At 46.4% G+C, this 22,884-nt stretch overlaps 1 protein-coding gene across 3 annotated transcripts in view; it reads right to left on the bottom strand.

Annotated features, from left to right (window-relative positions):
- The window catches only part of LOC135898548 (zinc finger protein rotund-like), a 145,887-nt gene that overhangs the window by 56,571 nt on the left and 66,432 nt on the right, over window positions 1–22,884 (bottom strand). The window contains exon 8 of one of the 3 annotated variants that reach the window (XM_070534598.1): window positions 4,667–8,895. The exons of the other annotated variants lie outside the window; for them this stretch is intronic. Coding sequence (XP_070390699.1) covers window positions 8,128–8,895 — 768 coding nt within the window. The 3' untranslated portion in view covers window positions 4,667–8,127. Of the gene's footprint in view, window positions 1–4,666; window positions 8,896–22,884 lie in introns of those variants that run through there. 3 annotated transcript variants of the gene reach the window in all.

The raw sequence follows: 22,884 nt of genomic DNA, 5'->3' as shown, positions 1-22,884 counted from the left end.
TCCCTTAAAGACCCTAATGGGGCATTACATAAGGGGGGGGGGGGGGCAGCAGGAAACATTACAGTGCGTGATATGACATAAATGACAACAGTGAACAAGAAAAAACGACCAATTAGAAGACCAACTATGTATAACAAGAATTACATACAGAGAAGATATCGTTAAAGGGCGACGGGGGAGAGATTCCTCTCCCGACGCTCTTAGACTGGTGATTCAATAAGGTTGTTCCTTCTTTCCTAAGGGAAAGACAAAAAGCACAGCAAGACATTTAGGCAATAAAAATGGTTGTAAGGCTATCTTTGAATTTTTAAGGATTTTTCTCTTTGACAACATACTCCGGAAGTTTGTTCCAGTCTTCAATAGTGGACGGTACAAAAGATTGGAGAAAGGATTTGGTAGGTCCGTGGAGTCGTTGTAAACTACAAAAATTGAATATACGGCTGGAAGTACGATTGGAAGGCAGCAGGAGAAGACCATGAATATTCGGAAAATTATAGCATATTTTGTGGAAAAGGAAAGACGAGTGATCCTGGGCGCACTGCTAAAGATGGAAGACCTAGGAATGATTTGATATTGGCAATACTAATATTCCTGTCATATTTAGAAGTGATAAACCGTGAGGCTCGGCTAAGAATTACTTCTAACGCGTAGATTAAATAAGCTTGATGGGGGCTCCAGATGGAGAATGCATACTCAAGTCTGGTGCGGATAAAAATTTCGTAGGATAGCTGACGAATAAAAAGGGGAGAGAGAGCAGGGGATCGTCTGATGAAGCCTAGGGACTTAGAGGTATCAGCAGCAAGCTTGAGTATGTGTTCAGACTGGGATAAGCTGTAAGTGATTGTTACTCCAAGATTGCGATAAGAATCAATTTGCTCAATAATAACTGAATTAAAGGAATAAGGACAGATATTGTTAACCTTTTTCCGAGAAACTTAAAACGTTTACAGACATTCGCCTTAAAGTGCACCAATTCTCAATTATATGCAAGTCATCCTAAGTTTAGACTGATCACTGCTGGAAGCAATTCTTCGATAAAGAACGCAGTCATCTGCAAAAAGTCGTGAAGTAGGGGAGAGATTATTTGGAAGATCGTTTATAAATATCAAAGACAAGAGAGGACGTATGAGGCGGAGTTCCTTTGGGAATGCCTAATATTACGTCGCTAGTTTTAAACTCCTGATTTTTAATAAGAGTGAACTGTGAATGATTAGTCAGGAAGTACTCAATCCATGATAATATTTGAGGGTCAAGGTGAAGTCGACAAAGTTTTGTCAATAAACGAATATGGGCTACGCGGTCGAAGGCTTTAGAGAAATCGAGATAGATCACGTCTGTCTGAAAAGAAGAATCGATGTTGAGGTGAAAATCAGTAGTAAATTCAAACAGTTGTGTGTCACAAGACAGGCCTTTCCGGAAACCATGTTGTTTGGAAAAGAAAAATGAGTTTTTATCAAGGTGGGATGCGACATTTGAATATATAATGTGCTCTAGGAGTTTGCAAGCGATGCAGGTGAGTGATATTGGGCGATAATTTGACGGGTCAGAACGATTACCAGATTTGAAAACAGGAACAACTTCCAGTCCCTCTTGTTAAATGTTTAACCAGCTTCTTAGCTAGACAAATGTTCCATAGAAAAGATATACTTTAATGCTTCCTGAGCGTACTCCGTGTCCGCCGTTAACAAGATGGTAATGCTACAGGTGCTTCTGACACGATCACTTCCCGGCTTGTTTGAAGCGCCAAACCGAAACAGAACGCTAAACAGTAGAAACTCTCGGAAGTGAAAGCCTGCTTGCCAGCGCCGTGTGTGTGTAACCACCTGCTTCTTTCTCTCGTCCTTGTCCGTGACACATTACGTGATCTGTGCTGATGACACACCAACAGACCCCAACCGAAGTTTATTGACTCTGCATGAGGTGCAGCGCGAATGAGGGCACGCAAGGCGGCAGGGCAGACGAGGACACGGAGTTACATGGTTACGTGCTCAAATTAATGCACATCGTCTTTTTGAACTTCAGTCTTCAGACCAGCGCATCACTTACTGGGTATCGGCGCTTGCAACAGTGGACAATGAGTCGACTGGTAAGGTGCGGGCTACGTTCGCCACGTATGCTCGCCACGTTTCCTATGCAGTGCGTCATTCTTTGCACGCAGAATTGCCAAGTGGCCGAGGTATGCGAAAGCGCAACGCCGGCTCTGCATTCTGCGGACAGGCAGCATGGGACACACGTGTCGCCGCCTCCTACATGCACTATCAGATTAAATTCAAGAAACGAACTCCGAAACTACTGCAACGCGTGGTTCCGTTTCCAGATTCACCTGTATTTGTGACAGTGGCTTAATGCAGACTTCAACACGCACATCTGGGATTATTCCATGCTTAGGAACCGGCTGCAGAGCTATTACACGTTGCACTTTGATTCATTTACCCATAACAGGCGCTCCGGTCAGTTACTTCTCGTTCGCGTTTCAATTTACGTCGATGATACATCACATTAATGAAGTGTTATAGCCGGTATGTGCAGCAATTGCGGTTTACTGAACACTATAAAGCACCAGAGATGGGGAAGGAAGCAGCACCAGAGATGTTAATAGCGTCAATGTTTCTGGAGCTAACACAGGAAGGCGCGGCTGCTGACTTCAACAGCGCTGGCGTTAAATGCTGCGATCGACAAAGTAACACATGTGTGATTCGAATTGATGCCGTCATATTTTTGTTGGCCGCGACGATGTTCAATGCAGTTTGACCGTGTATCATTCCATTTGTGAAATAAAAAGAAAAAGAACTGCAAGAACAAGCAAGTCGCGGTAGCTTATCTCAAAGAGCGCGGCTTGGTGCGAAACACGGCCTGTGGATTTTTATCATGTGGTGTGCTCGACTCCTCGAAGATGACGTGACGATATCCCGCGCGGAGTGAGGTACAAGTAGCGTTCACTCAGTATACGCGCTATATAGAGAGAGAGAATAACTTTATTGAATTGGGGAAATGGGGATAGGGGATTAGGAGCTTGATGGATGGTGCCCCAAGTCCAGGGCTCCACTGGCTTATGAAATAGCTTGTGAGCTGGCGTCTTTGGCATGCAGACACGGGATTCCAACCTCAACGATTGCGTCCTGTCTTCACTCAGGACAGAGTATATTCGAGGAGTGAGTTCCTCGAGAGTTTCAGCCCAGCAGAGACCTACTGGCTTGGCGTATGCTGAACACCAATAATGGTGTAGACGCGAACCCCAGTGATCTTGGCACGGAGAGAGAACAAGGGTGTGGGCGAGATCTAATAATGTACCTAACCTATAAGCACGCTAAAACGTGATTCAGTTGGCCTACAGAGTTTCACTTGTCTGCCGGAGAAATCGCTCTCTTCGCCGAGAACGGTCGTGAAACACAAGAATGTTCCTCAGTGCGCAACGTATCATGACAGTGTCCATCACGTCACCACCAGCGCTGTTGTTCTCGGATATATCTTCACGTACTCCTGTATGCGGAACGAGCGACGGAACGAGAGAAAGTTCACAGGAAGACAACGGTGTGGTTTAGGGAGCAAACGGGGGTAGCTGATATTCTATAGCAGTTAAGAAGGTAAAAACGGAGCAGGCCGAGTCATGTAGCGCTTAGAGCAGATAACCAGTGGTCTATTAGAGTTGCAAAAAAGGTGCCAAGGAAATGTCAGTACAGTCGAGGACGCCAGTGTGATGAAATCAGGAAATTTACAGGCATAACTTGGAATCAGCTAGCGCAAGATACGGTAATTGGGGATCGCTGGAAGAGGCCTTCGTCCTTTTCTTGAGCGGAAATAAAAATCGGCTGCTGCTGAAGATTCCCGTATGGCTCGCACTGTCACAAGCACTGTACTCGATGTACTCAAGCATCCGGTAAAGGCTCTGCTCACAAAGCAGCACGGGCGCGGAGGCAGCACTGGTTACCCCTCCAAAACATAGTTCCCAAGAAGCGCCGATACCGCGGCCGATACTGAAAGGGATTCGCCTCCGCACTGACGTCACGGGAATTAGCAAATTGACTGGCGTATTCACACATATTCTATTTCAGCTGGACAGCGGTGTATTTTCCACTGCATTCTTCGGTTGTCAGCGATTACGTCTATGTCAATCATGTGTTAATGTTTGTGATAGACAATGCAACGATTCCATCCCAAGGATATTCCTTCTGGCGCTTCGTCAATGGCCCAAGCGGAGCTCCTCCTATCGTATATCATAGGCATCGGCCGGCTGTGAACGGCGGGTGATAAAGAAATTGAATGGAGCGATTGGAATCCTTCCATTGGATGGATTCTGGTGTTTCACATGCCAAAAGCACGATTTGATTATGGGGCACGCCGTGGTATGGGACTCGGGATTAATTTTGACCACCAGGGGCCCTTTAACGTGCCGTCAATGCACGGGACACGGGCGTTTTTGCTTTTCGCACCCGTAAAAACGCGGCCGCCGCGGCCGGGATTGGATTCCGCGACCTCGTGCTTAGCTGCGCAACACCGTAGTCGCTAAGCCACTGCGGCGGGTGAGAATCCTTACAATAGAACGGCCCTGTTATTCCTATTTTCGCGACTGCGGACGATAATTTGCCCCGCGCCATGTTGTGGACTTCCTGCGGCCTACAACTCTAAGGAGTATCAAATGTCAAAGCGCAGGAAATAGGAAACAACGTAAGAGACAGAATATGTTTATTTGACGGAAAGACGCACACGCTCACACATCGACGACACACACACACATACACACACATAGAGACGACGGCGCGACACAAATGCGCGCGCCACAGCGGTGCCTGGCACCGATCACTACACGTAGCGTTACATACGACTGCGATCACACTTTGAGAGGTGCAGTCAGACGTAGTACACATGAAGACACAACCATAGCAAACAGTCCATTTTTGTCTTCTTCATCCTTCGCCATCTTCGTTTCGCTTAACTCACTGCTCTTGTTATCGCTCTCGCTTGAAGCGCTCTGTCGTTTCAACAACGCTCTTGCTGTGCAGGCTCCAACAGTGGCGGGTTCTTTGGGCTAATTCGAATCACTCGCAGACACATCCAGTCAACCACACACTCGAAAAGCGACTTCTGCACAAGGTCTCGCTATGCCAGTTTCATTGACTGACCTGCTGCCAGGCATAAATCAGAGATGCCTTAACCTTTGCTCATCAGAGTATCCTTTAGAAACGGCTTCACTGTGCCTTTTCTGATGGCAGATTTGTGACTTCTTTCATTGATCCCGAACTGAACCTTTACTGATGAAAAAGCATGAGCAGCCAATGAAAGCTGCACAGAAGAGGGGGAGCATAACATTGTTACTGCTTCAGGCAAACTGAATTAAAATAAAGAGATTACAGAAAGCACCTGCATATCTCAAGTGCACAAATAAGGTGGGGGTGCGTGGATTCCCCATGACTAAGTTGGAAGCCATTGGAATAAATCATAAACAGTGGTAAAAATGAGGGCACATGTTCGCCTGTTCCTCAACATTCACTTTGGCTGAAATACAGATAGCGCACACTACAACCATATGTGACACTGCTGAAGGCTCAGTTTGTGTTTTGTTCACTGTAAAACAGTGAATTTCAGCCGGCAGTGCACGCACACCGTTCCCTGCGTTACCATGATGGCAAGATTGTAAGGGATCAGAGTGCGAGTGACGATATCATTGAAAAAGTGCGCTATACCACAATATAGTAGCCACATTGTACTACAGGGCTAAGCTTAAAATTAAAACGTACAGGCATATGAAATTATGACAAATTCCTCAGGCTAATGACAATTCTGTACTGCAGCAAACTGCCATATTACACACTGAACATGGCAGCAGCGAGCATCACAAGTGTTCTGCATGTTTGATGAAACTAGTGTCACCAGGTGTCGCCAGTGGCACTGGACTCCCTTTCATGTGCCGGAATGATGGCAACACAGTGAGGACGTTATACTGAAACATTTTAGTGAGGAGGCGTGATGTGAAATGGACAATCTGGGGTGAGGATTTCAATTGGCACACTGAAACATCTAGCCACACCAGTAGACGACCAGGATCTTGCTTGGAATGGTAAGCACACTTGTATAGCGCGCGTCTCTTAGTCAGCAAAATGAGTTGCCATGATTAAACTAAACACCAATTTTGAAGTTTTGACAACTGATAATACAGATCCTGCTTCACCGACTAAATGGCTGCTGCCAGGTTCAATGCTGGGCTTTCTGCAATAATTAACTTCCACTCAAGAATAAATCTAAAACCTTTCGAGCTGCTCAGGCTGCAGAAAATAGACCTATAATAATGAGCTGCTCTTAACAGTAACGAGAGAACCTCGCAGCCCTACATTCGATATGGGCACTTCTTTACAGGATTCCAACAAAATCACCTCGCACTGATTAGCACGTAGTCTGCAATGAATGCAGTTGTGTAGTTGCGTAGCTGTCTGAAAATCAAAGGCTAAAAACCCAGCAACTTAAAGACAGAGCAACCAAGAACGCCTTTGTCAACCATAAGGAGTTGCTTGTGATGGCACAAACAAGACTGCAGCCTAATCGCAGATCGCAAGCTCATGTTTCTCATGTCCCAGCCAACGTTAAGATCAAACTATCCACCCACTGTAGTGCATAGGCCTAAAGTTTGCAGACAGGCACACTTTATCTGAGAGTTTGGGACTGTAGGAGGTATGGCACATGGTGCACAAGCAACACAATAAATGGCCTGGTTAAGGCAGCCATTGGCACCACACAAGGCAACCCACAGACGCAGTACAGTTGGAAAATGTTTACATGGATAGTGTCTAAGGCAGCATCCAAAAACTTGCACGTGACGTTAAACACAACACACATGTTTAACTGCTTCCAATCAATGAACACACTTTTGCACAACACATCACTGGCAGTTCCAAGCTATGAAAGCATTTCCGATGCTGCTTGAAGATGTGTAGTCCTAGTATATGACATTACAAGATGAACAATGTAGCTCGAATTGCAGTGTTGGAACTATTTACATTTGCTTTCAACAAAATGTTCATCCAATGACCTGTTGCAAATGAACTACCCTTACTCATAGCCAAGCAGTGTTTTTCCAATTCTTTTTTATGTTTACTGCTGCTATTACAACAATGTACCCCGTCAGTTTCTGGGCCAACCTAGAGCAGAAAAGTTTATTTGATGTGCCTAAGCACCTGCATTATACAAACGTAGCACATAAGGTTCCCACAATGGTTTTTCCCAAATGCGCCAATGAGAGTAGCTGTACCAATGTTTGCTATGGTCACAAATATTTGGTGATGCTGAAGAGTGGCTACATGCTGTGCTTGCAAATGCTTTGTTCATGCAAGTTACGAAAGAGTGCTTCTGTATGCTGCGCCAGTTCTCAAAGCCCCCAAACAAACGAAAGGAGATAAGTTTTACAAGTGGGGTTGGTTTCTAAACAGCTGATTAAACAATTCGCTTGCACAGTTCTCAAGTTGCAATCTTGCTACACGTGCATCTTCATATTGAATATTTTGGTGCCAATGTGCGGGTAAGAGAACCCTGCAACCAGCATAGCACAGTGCCTCAAACAAAGACTGACGATCGCTGCAGTGCTATGAAGAATGCCTTCAGAGGAAGGAAGCACCGAAATCACACTGTCTCATCCGGCCAGTTTCCAAACACGAATTCGGGCAAGAGTCCCCAACACATTTCCCGCTTCTTCTGAAGATGGCAGTTCACAACGGTTGAGCGCTTTCACAAAGTTGACTGACAGAAGCTATGATGGTCACGTGACCAACTGGAAGCCCACGTCCACGAGTCCCGCAATATCTGCACACCCGCTGGGATGTACCTCTCCGGCGGCTTGCCGACGCGGCTCACCAGTATGCCGCGGAGCCTTGCCGCGCGAAGTCCTCCAGCCGTACGTAGCCCTTTGCGCGTGAGCTTGAGCTAGGATCAGCGAATGACAGCGACTGTCGCTCTCCTAAACTGCGATGATGCCGTTCTGAAGTCCGCGCCAACCGTCGTGCAGACACGCACTTCGCCACAAGTCGAGCGGACGATGCGGTCGCGTCCAGCTCGCAGATCACCGAGCGAGCACCGTTCGGAGGCATCCGGGGCGACGTGCCGGTCGGGGGCCTCGAACTGCGAGACGCCGCAGGGACCCTGTCAGACGTGAGAGGTAGGTGGCATGGCGGCGAAGTTCCGGATGTGGTGCAGCGAGATGAGCTGGCTGGCGGCGTTCTTGGGCTCGTACTGGGGCTGTGCTGACGACGGCACCGGTTGGGCGCTGCAGTAGGCCAGGGCGGCGTTCGCACCCTGCGGCGGCTGCTGCTGCAGAGGCGGGTGCGGCAACCTCGACTCGCCCTCGGGCCACGTCAGCGTCGCGGAGGGCGCAGAGAGAGGAGCGGGCGGTGCCAGGGCGGACGGCGTAGCGGGCTGCGATGGGTGTGCGTGCCTCTGCATGTGCCTCAGCAGGTACGTCTCCTGCGTGTAGCTTTTTCCGCACCGAGGGCAGATGTGCGTCTTGAGGTGCTTGGAGTCCCGGTGGCGCGGGATGTGCTCCAGGAGGGCGTCCTCGTGCGCGAAGCACTTGTAGCAGGAGTGGCACTTGAAGGGCTTGTCCGCCTGGTGGCAGCGCGAGTGCGACTGGAGGTTGGACAGCTGCGAGAAGGCCTTGTCGCAGCCCGGGTGCCGGCACAGGTACGGCTTGTCGCCAGTGTGCGTGCGCACGTGCTGTTGCAGGTGCGACAGCTGGGTGAACTTGCGGTCGCACAGGTCGCAGCGGTACGGCTTCACGCCCGAGTGGATGCGGGCGTGCTGGGACAGGTAGGACGCGTTGGCAAACGCCTTGCTACACTGCGCGCACCGGTACGGCTTGGCCTCCCGCAGGTGGCTCTGCGCGTGCAGCTGCAACTCTGCCTTGGCGTCAAACATCTGCAAAACAGGGGGAGGCAGCCCGTCAACCAAGGCACCCAATTGCAGCTGCCGCGCTGCTGCCCCCAATGCTACAGCGACCCGATTCTCTTTCTTTCGCCAGGCCGACGACAGCTACGAGTAACAGCGGCCCTCGTGGCCCGCGCAGCTGGAGCAAGCTGCCCAGTGGTCACCATACGTGTTCGCGGGCTGTCGACGCGGCTCAGCGCGCACGCGCGGACTGCGAAAGAAGCCGTAGCGGACTCAACACACCCATATCAATGAACGGGTCTCTGGACAGACGACATACAAGTCCGAACTGGGCAGGCTGAACACATGGCGCCGCACACTCGCAAAGAGGAGCGAAGTCGTCAAGCAGTGAACCGCCGACGCAAATGCTGGGTGAACGGGCAGCGCAGCAAAGGCCACAGCAGGCGTCACGCGACGGCAATGGGCAAATGCTCTACCGGAAAGGCGTTCAAGTGCAGTGACACACGACAAAGGAGTATCTCCTTTAGGGCAAAGTTCCTTTTCGGGAAAGGAGATCGCGCAACTACTTTTCGAGCGGAAAAGGAGTTACTCTCGCACACAGCGTGCACAACTCGTCAACAGAAGGAAACTTGCCACACAACTGCGGTGAGCATAGGTATTTTTTTTTACCTTGCGAAAATATTTTAATTGTTAGCGGTAATACAATTTGTCGAATAGTGAAGATTTCTTCTAGCTATACTCTCAAACGCTCGCATAACGTCGCTAGTGCCGCCATGTTGAATTCCGGCAGTGTCGTCGTCGTTTGCTGCACGCATGTGGTGTTCACGTCGCGAGATGGAGACTGCACAATCAGCGCCCGCAGGAAATACCCAGAAGAAACCACTGTTGTTGGAATAACATATTGGATAAAACGCGTTACGCCTGCGCGCACAAAGCAAGGGACGACAAAGACGTGAAAAAGGACGACAGAAACGTGGGCATCACCAGAATAAACAGCAGGCACAGCAAAACACCGGCTGCACATAGTTGCTGGACCAAGTTAAATGCCTGCTAACAACGCAAAAACGCGAATAAAATAAACGACTATAAGCTTTATTAGCCATCAACAATTAAAAAAAATTTTTTTAGGTTCTGCAGTAGCTAAGTGTATATAAATACGCAGCTTTTTAAGAATGTTTTCTCTCTTGTGGCTTTAACAGCCAGCGCTATTTTTCTTGCGGCGTTCATCTGAGGAACTACCTAAAGAAGTTCAGTGTGGTGCCGTGTGTCATCGGCGAAACTCCTTTCTGCAAAGGGTCCTTCAGAGTAGCAAAAGGGGTTTACTGGAAAGGACTTTAGTTTTGCCCGTGTGTCAGGGGTAGGAGAGTTCGCGACCCCTTCCGTTACGTTAGTGTTGTGAGAATGTTACCTGCCAAATGCAGGGAGATCCACGGAAGGGAAACTCGGCCGTCAAGCAAGACGGCCGAGAAGCTCCGAAAGACGCGTCCGTCGTCGGACGCGCGATTTTCCGGAGCTCAAAACGGCGAGACAATGTCTAATATCGGAATTGCCGCAATTGCTTGCGGCATTTTGCCAAGCTTCCGGTGATTTAATGCATCAATTTCTTAGCGGAGAATGTCATAAAAAAAACAATAATAATATGCACAAAACGCCAACCATAGGAAAAAGCGGAAGTAGGCGAACACAGATCATATCGAAAGAGACATAACACAGAAATATATGAGCGGACAAAACACAAAGCACTGCGCTTGCTTGACCAGTGGGCTTTAGAGTTCGCTGATATCGTTTCAGTAGCACGTGATCACTACCAAATTACATTTTGCTTTAAAGAAATAAGCCTGCTAAGAAAAAAGCAGATGCCTGCGCAACGAAAAGATGTTCTGGAAACCACTTTGCGATTTCTAGGCAACTGTACGAAGACATTTCTCAAGACATTTTAGCTGCCATTAAAGTCAATACAATATCTGACTGCCACTGAAGCGAGTGTAACATATTTTCACAGTTAGCTTCAATATCGGCCAACGTAATAATCGTTACACGATTACGTTGCGATTTTGGCGTTAAACGCGTAATTAGAAGTTTATTACTAGTCTTGGTTATTTAGCACACTAATTACGGAAATAGCGGCGGATGAAGTTTCTTTGTCGTGCCCGCCGTAAGGACAATCTGGAGATTATCCAAACTGACTTTAAAAGAATTCTGCATACCCAACGCACTCGACGGCACGGAACCCGACGTCGTTTCAGGCGCCGTGGATGCCTCCTCCGATGAGGACGATTTGCGATGAGGATGCAGCGTGTGGCGTCGACTGGCGAGACTTAGCAGCCGAGCTTACGGTAAATAAAGGAGGGTCATGTCTACACATTTTCTAAAAACGTAATCGTCAACCTATATTCGAATATATTTTTTTTTTCTTTCGACGAGTTCTATATGTAGGAGTCGACCTATATTCGTGTTCGACCTATTTTCGAGTCAATACGGTACTTCGTCGCATACTTATGGCATATTAGAACAGCAAATGTGCAGAGGTAATAAATGGTTTGACATAACTTTGCGTCCACAAGCGTTAGTTGTGATATATGAGGAGGAGGATAAAACATTTATTGGCGCGTAGTTATTCAGTAGAAAGCGCGGCAGAACCACAACAAAAGTGCACTGTGAAACGCGTGGAGTGACACATTACGAACACACCACTGGCGTAGCTTCCGCAGCGTTGCCTGCTATACGGGGTGATCCTTTTTAAGTATTATGGAATTTTTAAAAATCGCCTGCAGCAGATAACATAATTCCAGTCCTTGAGCTGGATTGTTAAGAGAGGTGGACCTTACTTGCGCGAGAAATCGAAACACACATTCAACTAATTAACAAAATTCACAAATTAGCTTCATAATTAATTACTTTATGACACATAATGCAATTTACGAATTATATCCGGTGAGTTCGCCAGGCGTATAGACAAGTAATGAATTTTCAGAATAACGCCAGTTTGGAGATACGCGCCACCAAACTCGCCGTAAGAATGCCCAGTTGGTCCATTTACTTATTTAGCACGACGCTCCTTATGCGCTGAAGCATAACAGTAACTGGACGCACATGTATTTCGTCCCACACTTAGAGAAATAACGTCCCGAAACTGGCGTAATTGTGGAAAACGTATTCTCTAATCTTTCTTTCTACACCGATTACGCTTCCTCCAACACCGAGTAGCAGGTCAGAACATTGATTCAGGCCGACCTCCCAGCTTTTCTTTCATAATATATATCCGTCTCTCTCTCCAATATGTTCCATAACGCAATTAATTAGGTAATTGATTCGTCAATTCTTGTTAACTAGTTGGAAATGTTTCAATTTCCCGGGCAAGTAATGTCCGTCTATCTGAACAACCCAGCTCAAGGACTGGAATTATGTTACCTGCCGCAGGCGATTTTTAATAATTGTATAAAACTTAAAAATGATCCCATTGTAGGTATGAAACGCAGCATAGTAGCATCATTGCTCTTCCTCCCGTAGTAACAAACACACGGGCAAGGTCGCATTTGAGACCGGAAGGCGACGTTCTTCTGGAGAACAGTCAGACAGGCTTATGATAGCCATTGCAGACTGTTTTTTATAACAGACTGTTAAAAGGAGGCGCGTTTTAGCAACCCCCCCCCCCCCCGCGTTGAATTTAAGAACTAAAATTGTTCTAACAAAAATATTATGCAATATATGTATTTAAACAAGAGATTCAAACGGCCATGGTGCAATTTGCCTAAGTCACTGATTTGGAAAAAGAAAACGAAATATTTTCACTGTTGATGTTCTCTGATCAGATGGAAAGCCCATGCAGACAAAGATTTTTTTTTCTTATTATTCATAACACATGAGTTCTGAAGCTGCAGTAACAGCGACAAATCCAATGACTCAATAGCAGTGATAACAGGTTAATTACAGATAAGGCATTGGTGTCTAGAGACTATCCTTGGCAATAATAGTATGTAAGGAAGTTCTAGGACAAGCTGTTCTTCAAATACAAAATCACTATAATACCGCTAAATGACAGTATGCGGTGCAGCGGCGGCCAAATAACCACATTCGTACAAGCATATATCTCGCACCTTTAGAAATGCACAGTCACCATCACTATGTTACTTCATGCACACATTCAGAAAATCATGTGTGATAGAGCTTTACGTTAGTAGATATGCTGCAGCTTAAACAGCTTGAAATACCAATCATATTTATTGCCTTATCCTAGGCTATGTGTCATTTCTTGTTTAACGTATTGTTGAACGAATCCACTTTCGTTGATATCGCAGTAATGGGTTGATTATTAGAACATCAATTGATGGTCAAAGTTTCATTCTTGAATTTCACAACGAAATCCCGGGGCCGTTACGTCAGGGATCGAGAAACATTTTCTTTTCTTCTTTTTTTCCCCCCTTCCGGTCGTTGTGGTTCGGCAAGAATTCTTGAATCTTCCCAAGTTTAGACCTTGGCTCTTTTAGAATACGATGTATTCCATTTTCTTACCGATAAAAATTTAACTACACTCTTAAAACGGTTGCACCCTTTGGGGTGTTGCTTGCGTTTCCTTTCTTGAGAAAGCTGCGCGCGGCACTTTCCTGTCGAGAATGATCTGTCATGCTGATAACGCGCCTGCCGTTCGTGAGTTGCTCGCCTCGTTAAAGAAAGGAAATGCGGTCAAGACAGATGACGATTATCGTTGTGTGGCAATAGGGTGTGATTTTGCTTAAGAGCACTCTTAAAACGGTTGCACCCTTTGGGGTGTATATTTGTCCCACAACAATAATCGTCATCTGCCCTGCTTGCGCTTCCTTTCTTGAAAACTCGGCGCTCGCTACTTTCCTGTCAAGAATGCTGCGTCACACTGATAACGCGCATGCCGTTCGCGACTGTAAAGTACTGGGTTCGCAGCATTAAAGAAAGGAAGCGCGGGCAAGACAGATGACGATTATTGTTGTGGGACAAGGTAAGCCCCAAAGGGTGTAAATTTTTCTAAGAGTGAGTGCAGATGACGATTATTCTTGTGGGACAAGTTAAGCCCCAAAGGGTGTAATTATTTAAAAGAGTGTAGACTTGCAGTATTCACTCTTAAAACGGTTGCACCCTTTGGAGTGTATATTTGTCCCTCAACAATAATCGTCATCTGCCTTGCTTGCGTTTCCTTTCCTGAAAACTCGGCGCTCGCTACTTTCCTGTCGAGAATGCTGCGTCACACTGATAACGCGCATGCCGTTCGTGACTGGAAAGTACCGGGCTCGCCGAGTTTTCAAGAAAGGAAACGCAAGCAAGGCAGATGACGATTGTTGTTGTGGGACAAATATACACCCCAAAGGGTGCAATGTTTTAAGAGTGTAGACAAAGTTACACTCTTTGGGGTGTATCTCTGCCACACAACAATAATCGTCATCTGCCTTGCTTGCGTTTCATTTCTTGAAAAAGCAGCCCACGCTACTTTCCTGTCGGGAATGCTATGTCAAGCTGGTACATTAGGCAGAGTTGCACACTTTGGGGTGTATCTCTGCCACACAACAATAATCGTCATCTGCCTTGCTTGTGTTTTTTTTCTTGAAAACACCGCGCCCGCTACTTTCGTGTCGGGAAAGCTATGTCATGCTGATAACGCGCATGCCGTTCGTGACTGGAAAGTACAGGGCTCGCCGCGTTAAAGAAAGGAGGTGTGGACAAGACAGATGACGATTATTGTTGTGTGGCAAAAGGGTATAATTTTGCTTAAGAGTGTAAAGCGCATGCCGTTTGTTACTAGGAAGTACCGGGCTCGCCGCGTTAAAGAAAGGAAATGCGGACAAGACAGATGACGATTATCGTTGTGGCAAAAGGGTGTAATTTTGCTTAAGAGTGTGTGAGCTGACGGCGTCAAAAACCCATGACGTCACGGCGAGTTGGTGCGGCAACATCAAGGCGGCGTCGCCACCAATATTTCGCTCGTGTGTCTGCTCTGGCTTACATACACTCTAAGAAAAGTTTACACCCTTTGGAGTGTATATTTGCCACACAACGATAATCGGCATCTGTCTTGCCCGCATTTCGTTTCTTGAAAACGCTGCGCTCGTTACTTTCCTGTCGGGAATGCTATGCCATGCTGATAACGCGCTTGCCTTTCGTGAGTTGAAAGTACCGGGCTCGCCGCCTTAAAGAAAGGAAATGCGGTAAAGACAGATGACGATTATCGTTGTGTGGCAAATATGCACCCCAAAGGGTGCAACTGTTTATAGAGTGTACTCTTAGAAATATTTACACCCTTTTGGGGCTTATCTTGTCCCACAACGATAATCGTCATCTGTTTGGCCGCATTTCCTTTCTTTAACGCTGAGAGCCCGGTACTTTCAAGTCACGAATGACTTGCGCGTTATCAGCATGACAGATCATTCTTGACAGGAAAGTGCCGCGCGCAGCGTTCTCAAGAAAGGAAACGCAAGCAAGACAAATGACGATTATCGTTGTGGGACAAATATACACCCTAAAGGGTGCGACCGTTTTAAGAGTGTCGCACCGCGCATCTTTATAGTGTAAACATTTTTTTTTTAATTTTTTCTTGGGGGGGGGGGGGCATTGTGGAGGGGTAATTTACTAGCACAGCTAGCTCAAATCATTTTTTTCCATTTAGTGTCCCTTTAACGGTGTCACGGCCTAGACAACTCAAAAGGCAAACAGAAAACCTTATGTCAATTTTAAGTTTTACGTAAGCAAAGGGCACAAAATTATACATTTCAAAATATTGAAGGGTATTCGTCAGGAAAAGAAAAAATACAATACAATTAGAGAAAGACGGTTATGTGCATTTATTTTCGCAAGCTATCTTGCGCAAGATATGCATGCGCAAATATATGCGTAAATTTGTCAAATAATCCCAACCAGCGATCATGTTCAGAGCAATACTGCAAAAGTTTCCTTCAATCTTTTGCCGGTTGGGTTGATAGTGCAGTACAAAGTGTATCATTACTGTCCAGGTAACTGTCACAAGATTTTCATTAAAGAAAACTAGCTTGTTATACCAGTTAGATGTGATAAAACGCTTTTTGATCATTACTGTATCAAGTATAACAACCTTGCACAGTCCCTATTTTATTGTTCCTGCCATCACTGCAGCAGATGATACACACACTCAGATAAAAAAAAAAAACAGTCAAAGACCTCAGAGGAGTTATCTCAACAGGGAAATAGTCGAATACTGCATTTCTATCATTGCCTTCGGCGTGGCTGTTGGACTGCTGCTGCTTCGTACGCAGTGTAACAAATTAAAGGGTGCATGATCATTTTTCTACTAGTTCAACTTAAATAGTAGCAAAAACAATTAATCCTTTCTCGTTCTTACATTACATTGCTACTAGTACTATTAGATGTTACGTTACTTCCCTTTCCCACTTCCTCAGTGTAGGGAGAGTAGCAGGCTAAGCAGATTAACTGAGGTCGACATCATTGTCTTTCCTATAAATAATATATCCCTATATAGCTATAACAGATAAATTTAATAGAAAAAGACAGTCCATTTTAACCAAGTGAGTAATCTTTATGCCCCTCCCTCCCCCCTATTAGCGGTCAACAAAAAAATTCAACGCCTACATTCCACGTACCAAGTAGCTCATCATCAAGTAGTGAATTACTTCAAAGCAGAGCAGCCCGATTTAATCACTCTGCATATTCATACGACATCACTATATCATCCTTGAAAGCGGAATCCAGTTTGTTACAACTTTCACTTCGTCGCCGTATTGCCAGTCTCTGCTTATTTCACAAAGTTTTTCCACAGTTTACTACGCTGCGCACCCTACATTGTCCCGCCAGCCCGCATATCTCACCGCACGCGTCACCCACTTCCAAGTTTCCCGGCCACGTTCCCGCACTGTCACTTTTACCGCCTCATCCTTTTTTACTCGTGTTGCAGCAGACTGGAATGACATATCCAACGACATCGCTGCCATTACGTCCTCATCCACTTTCGCGGAAATTGTTACAAATCGCTTTTCATTGTATTGAACACTATAGGTCGTCTGAATGTTTATTCCCACCCATTATGTAACACCCTTCGCGAGTCTTTAAGGTAATAAAATGAAATGAAAGTTCCGTTGAAGTGCGATCCATATGGTCCAAGTCCAGCGCATTACTCATGCCTGGAAGGCGTGCTGCACATTTAAGCTTTACCTAGCTCATCTAAAAAACATACAAGTAGTAGACATGGCCGTCATAAAGTTAATATTCAAGTGCAGAGCAAGTGGTCAGCTTTTACCAAGTATTCTGTGTTTTCCAAGTCGTTCCAATGTAATTGCAGAGCCTCCTTGATTCTTTATCGATATTTGCAGATCGATATATGCAGATCGTAGATCCACATTAAACGACACCGAAAACCGCAATAAATTGACGAATAAATCCAGCCAAATGGCAAGAAATAATCAATGCAGTTCCTTGAGCAAGCGTCACAGTATCAGTGCAGCTGCTATTCTTTATCCGAGCAGCCAACAAAATTCCCTGCATTTTAATTCCTTATATGAACATGGATATAACTTTCACCACAGTTCATACCTGCACAGCTATTTCATCAAGCATGGAGTGAGCGACTGAGTGTATTTTGTATGCAACACACAGCAATGTATTCAGGCTTTATTTAACAGCAAAAGAACCGCTGCGAAAACCTAATGAACATCCGATGCTTGGCAAACACTGACACCTCCAGATTCGATTTAGACTAAGCAGATAAATTATATTTACCCACGTGCGTTCGGACTACGCTCGCTTTCCAACGAGAGGCAAAAATAGGCCATTATCAGTTAACATTGCGGATTTCATATTTCCAACGCTTAAGTACGCCGTGAGCTTCGAATCGTACGCTTTGTTTATTCGAAATCAACCACACTGTGCTGCAGCATGGGGTTTCAAAAGGGAACTCGAATGCAGTCTACAGGCGCATTAGCAGCATGGACGTGCCTGCGAAATCCCGGAAATCTGAGGGTTTCGCGTTTCATCTTAATACCGCGGAGACGTGGCACCGCAGAATGCATAATAAAATCTGGTTCTCGCGTTGCACGGATATCGGCACGCACATGCATCATTCCGACTGAACGGCAAATTTCGAGCGGCTTTCAAACGAAAGAATGCGGATCGTAGACACAGATGTGCGTTACGTGACACGCCGCTCTCTCAATCTGCCGGTTTCCATGTAGCGAGAAGGAAACGCTGCAACTGCCACCATCTGCGGAAGCTTGGCACGACGCGTCCCAGCACAGAGAAAGCGCAAGCACGCTAAGCGACGCCAAGCCGCCGACACGATGACGACGACGATTGAGCGCTGGTGAACTGATCGCCGCAAGCGCCACATAACTACCACACGCCGACGGCGCAAGCAGCAACCGCTCAGCAAAGGCCGAACGACAGCTACGCCGGTGGCGCACGGAAGAGCGCTGAGAGCAGTGAACCGCTTTCCCTCTTCTTTCGCGCCAAGTGATCCTCCCCTCTCGCTTTCTTTTCTCCCTCGCCAGTCACAACAACTAACATGGCGGCCGCAATGCAGGCTCACCTTCAGGCCGGCCGAGCCCGCAGCACCGTTGAGCGTGCAAACTCTCTCGTCAACCTTCGCATAGCCACACGTTGCTTCCGGCTCGCAGCTGCCTCCGTTCACAGTGTCATTTTCACAGTATACTCAAAGCGGACGCGGGGACGGTGGTGACAAACGAAAATTTCTTCTCGCAGTCGTTCGACGAAAGCCATTTTTTTTTCCGACGCGTCCACCGCCCTCCTTCCTCCGCTCGAACAAAGAGGGCTGGCTCGAAAAAAAATTCGCCAGCGCCCCCACCCCCTGGTAACGAGAGTGTGCATCTATAAAACTCTCGAACCGCGCGCGCGTGGCAGCAGACGACGCGCGCTAGCAGACGACGGGAGAATTTCAAACTGCTCAAACCTCGTTTTTTTTTTTTCTTTTTACGGCTCGTTATCTATTGCGCTACCAAAGTTGTTCAGCGTTGAAAGGTGTAGCCTCACCAATTCCGAGGGTTTATAAGCAACTGCGTAGAAATTAAGTACTAAATAACCATTTTTGTAATGCGTTAGCATTGGGAGTGTCAAATTGAGAAAAAGAAAAGACTATGTGTGTGAAGTGCGGGGAGCCGGTCACGTTGTAGAGGTAGACAGGAGACGGGAGAGCTTAAAAGAGCGTGTGTGTATATATATAGTGATCTCCTGAACAGCACTTTGCAATGCGGTGAACGCGGTTAAAATTATGGATCTGGGAGATCAAACAGGTGCGACGTAATGCTAAGACATTTCTCTTGTATTTACCACTAAATCGCCACTGTCTTGTTTTTCTTAACGAGCATTCCTCTCGTGCAAAATGCATATGCTTTGTGCCCACAGCACGCTATTCACATATGTTTCTCCCCTTCATATTTTTTTCCCGTTGTTGTTTAAAACATCAATAAATGAATCTTCCTAGAATGAAAAGTTTGCACCTGTTTTCCAAACGCATAAGGCCGAGCGATACCAAGTATGTAAGCAAGCTTCGTTTTACATTTGGATTGCGCAATATGTATGTCGCCTTCTCTTGATCACCGTACGCCTCATTTAACAAATGTGTAACGCACCTATTTTTACTGTACGAATACCACCTATCGCAAGAAATCTGGTAAGGTTGTAAAGTTGTCAAGCACTGGCCTTCTTTTATTCGTCAGCAATGGTAGCGATCAAGGAGCTCTTAATTCCCTTGCGACACTTTCTGTAAGCACAGCCTTCCTTGATGCCAGGCGCACCGCCCGTACCGAAAGGATGCAGGTATAGTTGCTGTAATAGCGAGTAGACGCTATGCTGCTGCTGCCCGAATCAACTGAAAATGCCGCCCGCAAATGCATAAACGTTTTTTGCAGAGCCGTTTGGGGCTGCTGCAGCGCAGCGCGCAGTATATGCTGGCGCGGCCTCGAAGCCAATTAAGCGCCGTCGGAAACAACACGCCTGTCACGAGAAACGAGCAGTTGCGCTAGCTGAACGCTTTCTGCAGCTCCGCATATACTCAACGCGACCAAGAGGACCACTACAGTGGGTACGAAGGGTAGTTGCCACACGTGAAGCGTGTGACTCTCCCTGGCAGAAGGAGTACTCGCTTACGTTTCGCTTCTTAGACGAGCCGGTGCGCCTTTGCGTCTTTTGTGAAAGACGTAACTCCAATACATTCTCCTGAGACCCCTCGCACATTATATTGCACATCACTTTCAGTTCTTGTAAAGAAATTTTATTTAAAAGAAAGTGAAATTCTGGGGTTTTGAATGTACTTGTCAAAACCACGATATGATTGAGAAGCACGCCGCAGTGGAGACTCCGGATTAATTTCCACCACCTGGGGTAACGTGCACCAAATGCACGGTAAACGAGCGGTTATTGCATTCCGCCACAGGGCTACCGCGGCGAGCATCAAAATTTACTCGTAGGCGAATATGCAAAATAGGCTCATCCCGGATATGACCTGAAATACATGCCGAAGTGAATGGAAGCGGTTAGTTCTACAGCGGGGCTGTATATGGCTAGGCTACCATAGCATTTTCGTGTCCGCGCACAAAAGCTATCATCGTCAATGGTTCATACCCCCGTAAGCACTCATACTCCCGTAGGCAAGCAAAAAATGCAATGGCTCATAGCCCCCTAAGGTTCCGTAAGCCTCCCTTTGTGTGGGTTAGTTGCGATGACATTACCCCTGTGGTCGTTGCCGGTGATTTCAATGTGGATGTGTCAGGACCAAAAAGGGAGTGGTTTAAGCGTTTCGTGTCGCAGACATGTCGCTTGCGATGCCATGCCGATCTGGCTCAACCGACCACCCAGCGGCGTACGTGAATCAATTTGACATTATCAAAGAATGTGTTTGCAGTTGCAAGCATGCCGATCAGTGTATATCATAACGATCACAAAGCCATTGAGACCGTCAGTGATGCAATGAAGTATTTACCACAAGATTTCTTACAACGTTGTTTACAGCTCCACTGGTCATTCACCTTCGCATGGCGTAATGGCCTTGATTTTTTTTTTTTTCAGAATGTCAACACTAATTTCACAGAGACATTTTTGCGGTCAGATACGACGAACAGCACTGGTGAAATTTATTTCGAATACTGTTATATGACATGAAAATCAAGGATTCAGCATCAACATGTTAACACATCACATGATGTTGCACCCTCAGCTCTATCTTTAGCAAGAAACCCGGTTTTTATGGTAATAAGAGAAGACGGCTACCTTGTCCACGTACACGGAGCTGTTGTTTTCCGCTTCTACTCTGACATTTTCAAATAAAAAATTGTCTTTTCACGTTCGTAACATACCAGTAGGCATTGAAAACTGACTTGATAAGCGAGTATGCGATTGAGCTGTACTTGTGTCCCAGGAGGATATGCAAGAATGCGCATTACGCTTTCTCAATATCGGGATTAGGTCCCAAACAGCACATCATTGGAAAAATATTAGTCAAGTGCGAGCACAACCCTCACAATAAATAATTTTATCGGCTTTACTTGTCTTCATCAAGTTTTATTTTGTGTTGTTAGAGTGGAAAAAAGTGTTCGTTCATGAATTTTCTAGAATAAACGAGAGCAAAGGTGCATTATGAGCCCTACCCCCAACCTGTTTGCCATCGCAGATATCGAAGCCGTTTCGGTTAGATTAGGTTAGCTCTTTGGTCACCGCTGTGATCACACTTCTTCGATCTGTTCTGGTCCCTCTTTGAACGACTCCCCTTCAGCCTGTTCCACGGCAACCATCAAGTAATAATGGTTATTTAAAAGCATGTGCGCATTACCGAATGTGGAAGCTTCAGCACGCAGTACGCACACAGAAAAAAATGGCGGTCGATAGTATTCTGACGATAAAACAGTAGAGGCTAAAGGCGCACAGAACTAAACTCACCCTCATTGCCACGCTTACAAAAAAAGTAGGGTAGCTATTCTGTTACACTCGTCTTTTTGTGTGTGTGTGTGTGTGTGTGTGCGTGTGTGTGTGTGTGTGTGTGTGTGTGTGTGTGTGTGTGTGTGTGTGTGTGTGTGTGTGTGTGTGTGTGTGTGTGTGTGTGTGTGTGTGTGTGTGTGTGTGTGTTTGTGTGTGTGTGTGTGTGTGTCCGCAGCATGTCGCGCTAATGGTTATCACTTAAGGTCAGCTGGCAAGTCATCTCTTGAAATGACCAAACGACAGTCGTGTAGTAACTTACACATGCGACAATCAACCTGACGTCTTTATGCGTGGTGTATAGCTCAATCAGAATATGGAGTTTCACTAACGAAAACTATTCAAGGTGTCTCACTTATAGCAGCCCGTCTTTTTTTCTTCAGTTATGCAGAGCAAATTCAAAAGCACCACGTAAAGCTTGCCATTGGCTTTACTTTTGAGGATAATCCTTTTTCTTGTAAGTGCATTGAACGACTCGATTCGATATCCAGGAGCCCTTGATCAGTCGGCCTGGCTTCCGCAGTGACCGGCGTGCTGACTTCAGCAAGTGAAGTCAAAACAGCTGTAATTACAGAGCCTTACTGTAGTTCCTGCACGATGCGGGATTGCATTCGTAGACTCGATTCGAAAATAACCCTTTAGCTGAAGCAACGGTACAGAGACGGTCGCCTCGCCATTCATCAGCCGACAAAAAAGAGGGGTGCTTCTGCGATATTTGTAGTCTTTCCGCGATATTTACAGGATTAAGCTGACGCCCATAGCCGAGAGTCGCGCCCTCTCCCGTGTAATCGGATAACCTACAGCTGTTTCGCCTTGATCATCTTGTTCTTGCGCAGCGTAGCGTGCCCCGTCACGCGACAGCGGCGAGCCCATGCGTGGTCGGAGTCGCGTATTACAGGTTCTCTATACGCTAGAGTTGATGGGAGCGTCGCCAATGGAAAAGTGCGAGAGATACAGGATAGACCAATGATGCGGCCGTAATAGCGATAATATACGCAGTGCCACTCGGCAGAGTGGCGACCGCGGCCGAGTTTCTCATGCATCGCTGCTCTCAGCCAAACTAACCTCATTAGTAACTGCGATGTA

This window comes from Dermacentor albipictus, chromosome 2, assembly GCF_038994185.2.
Source record: "Dermacentor albipictus isolate Rhodes 1998 colony chromosome 2, USDA_Dalb.pri_finalv2, whole genome shotgun sequence".
Lineage (NCBI taxonomy): Eukaryota > Metazoa > Arthropoda > Arachnida > Ixodida > Ixodidae > Dermacentor > Dermacentor albipictus.
This window is presented reverse-complemented; position numbering and strand designations above follow the sequence as displayed.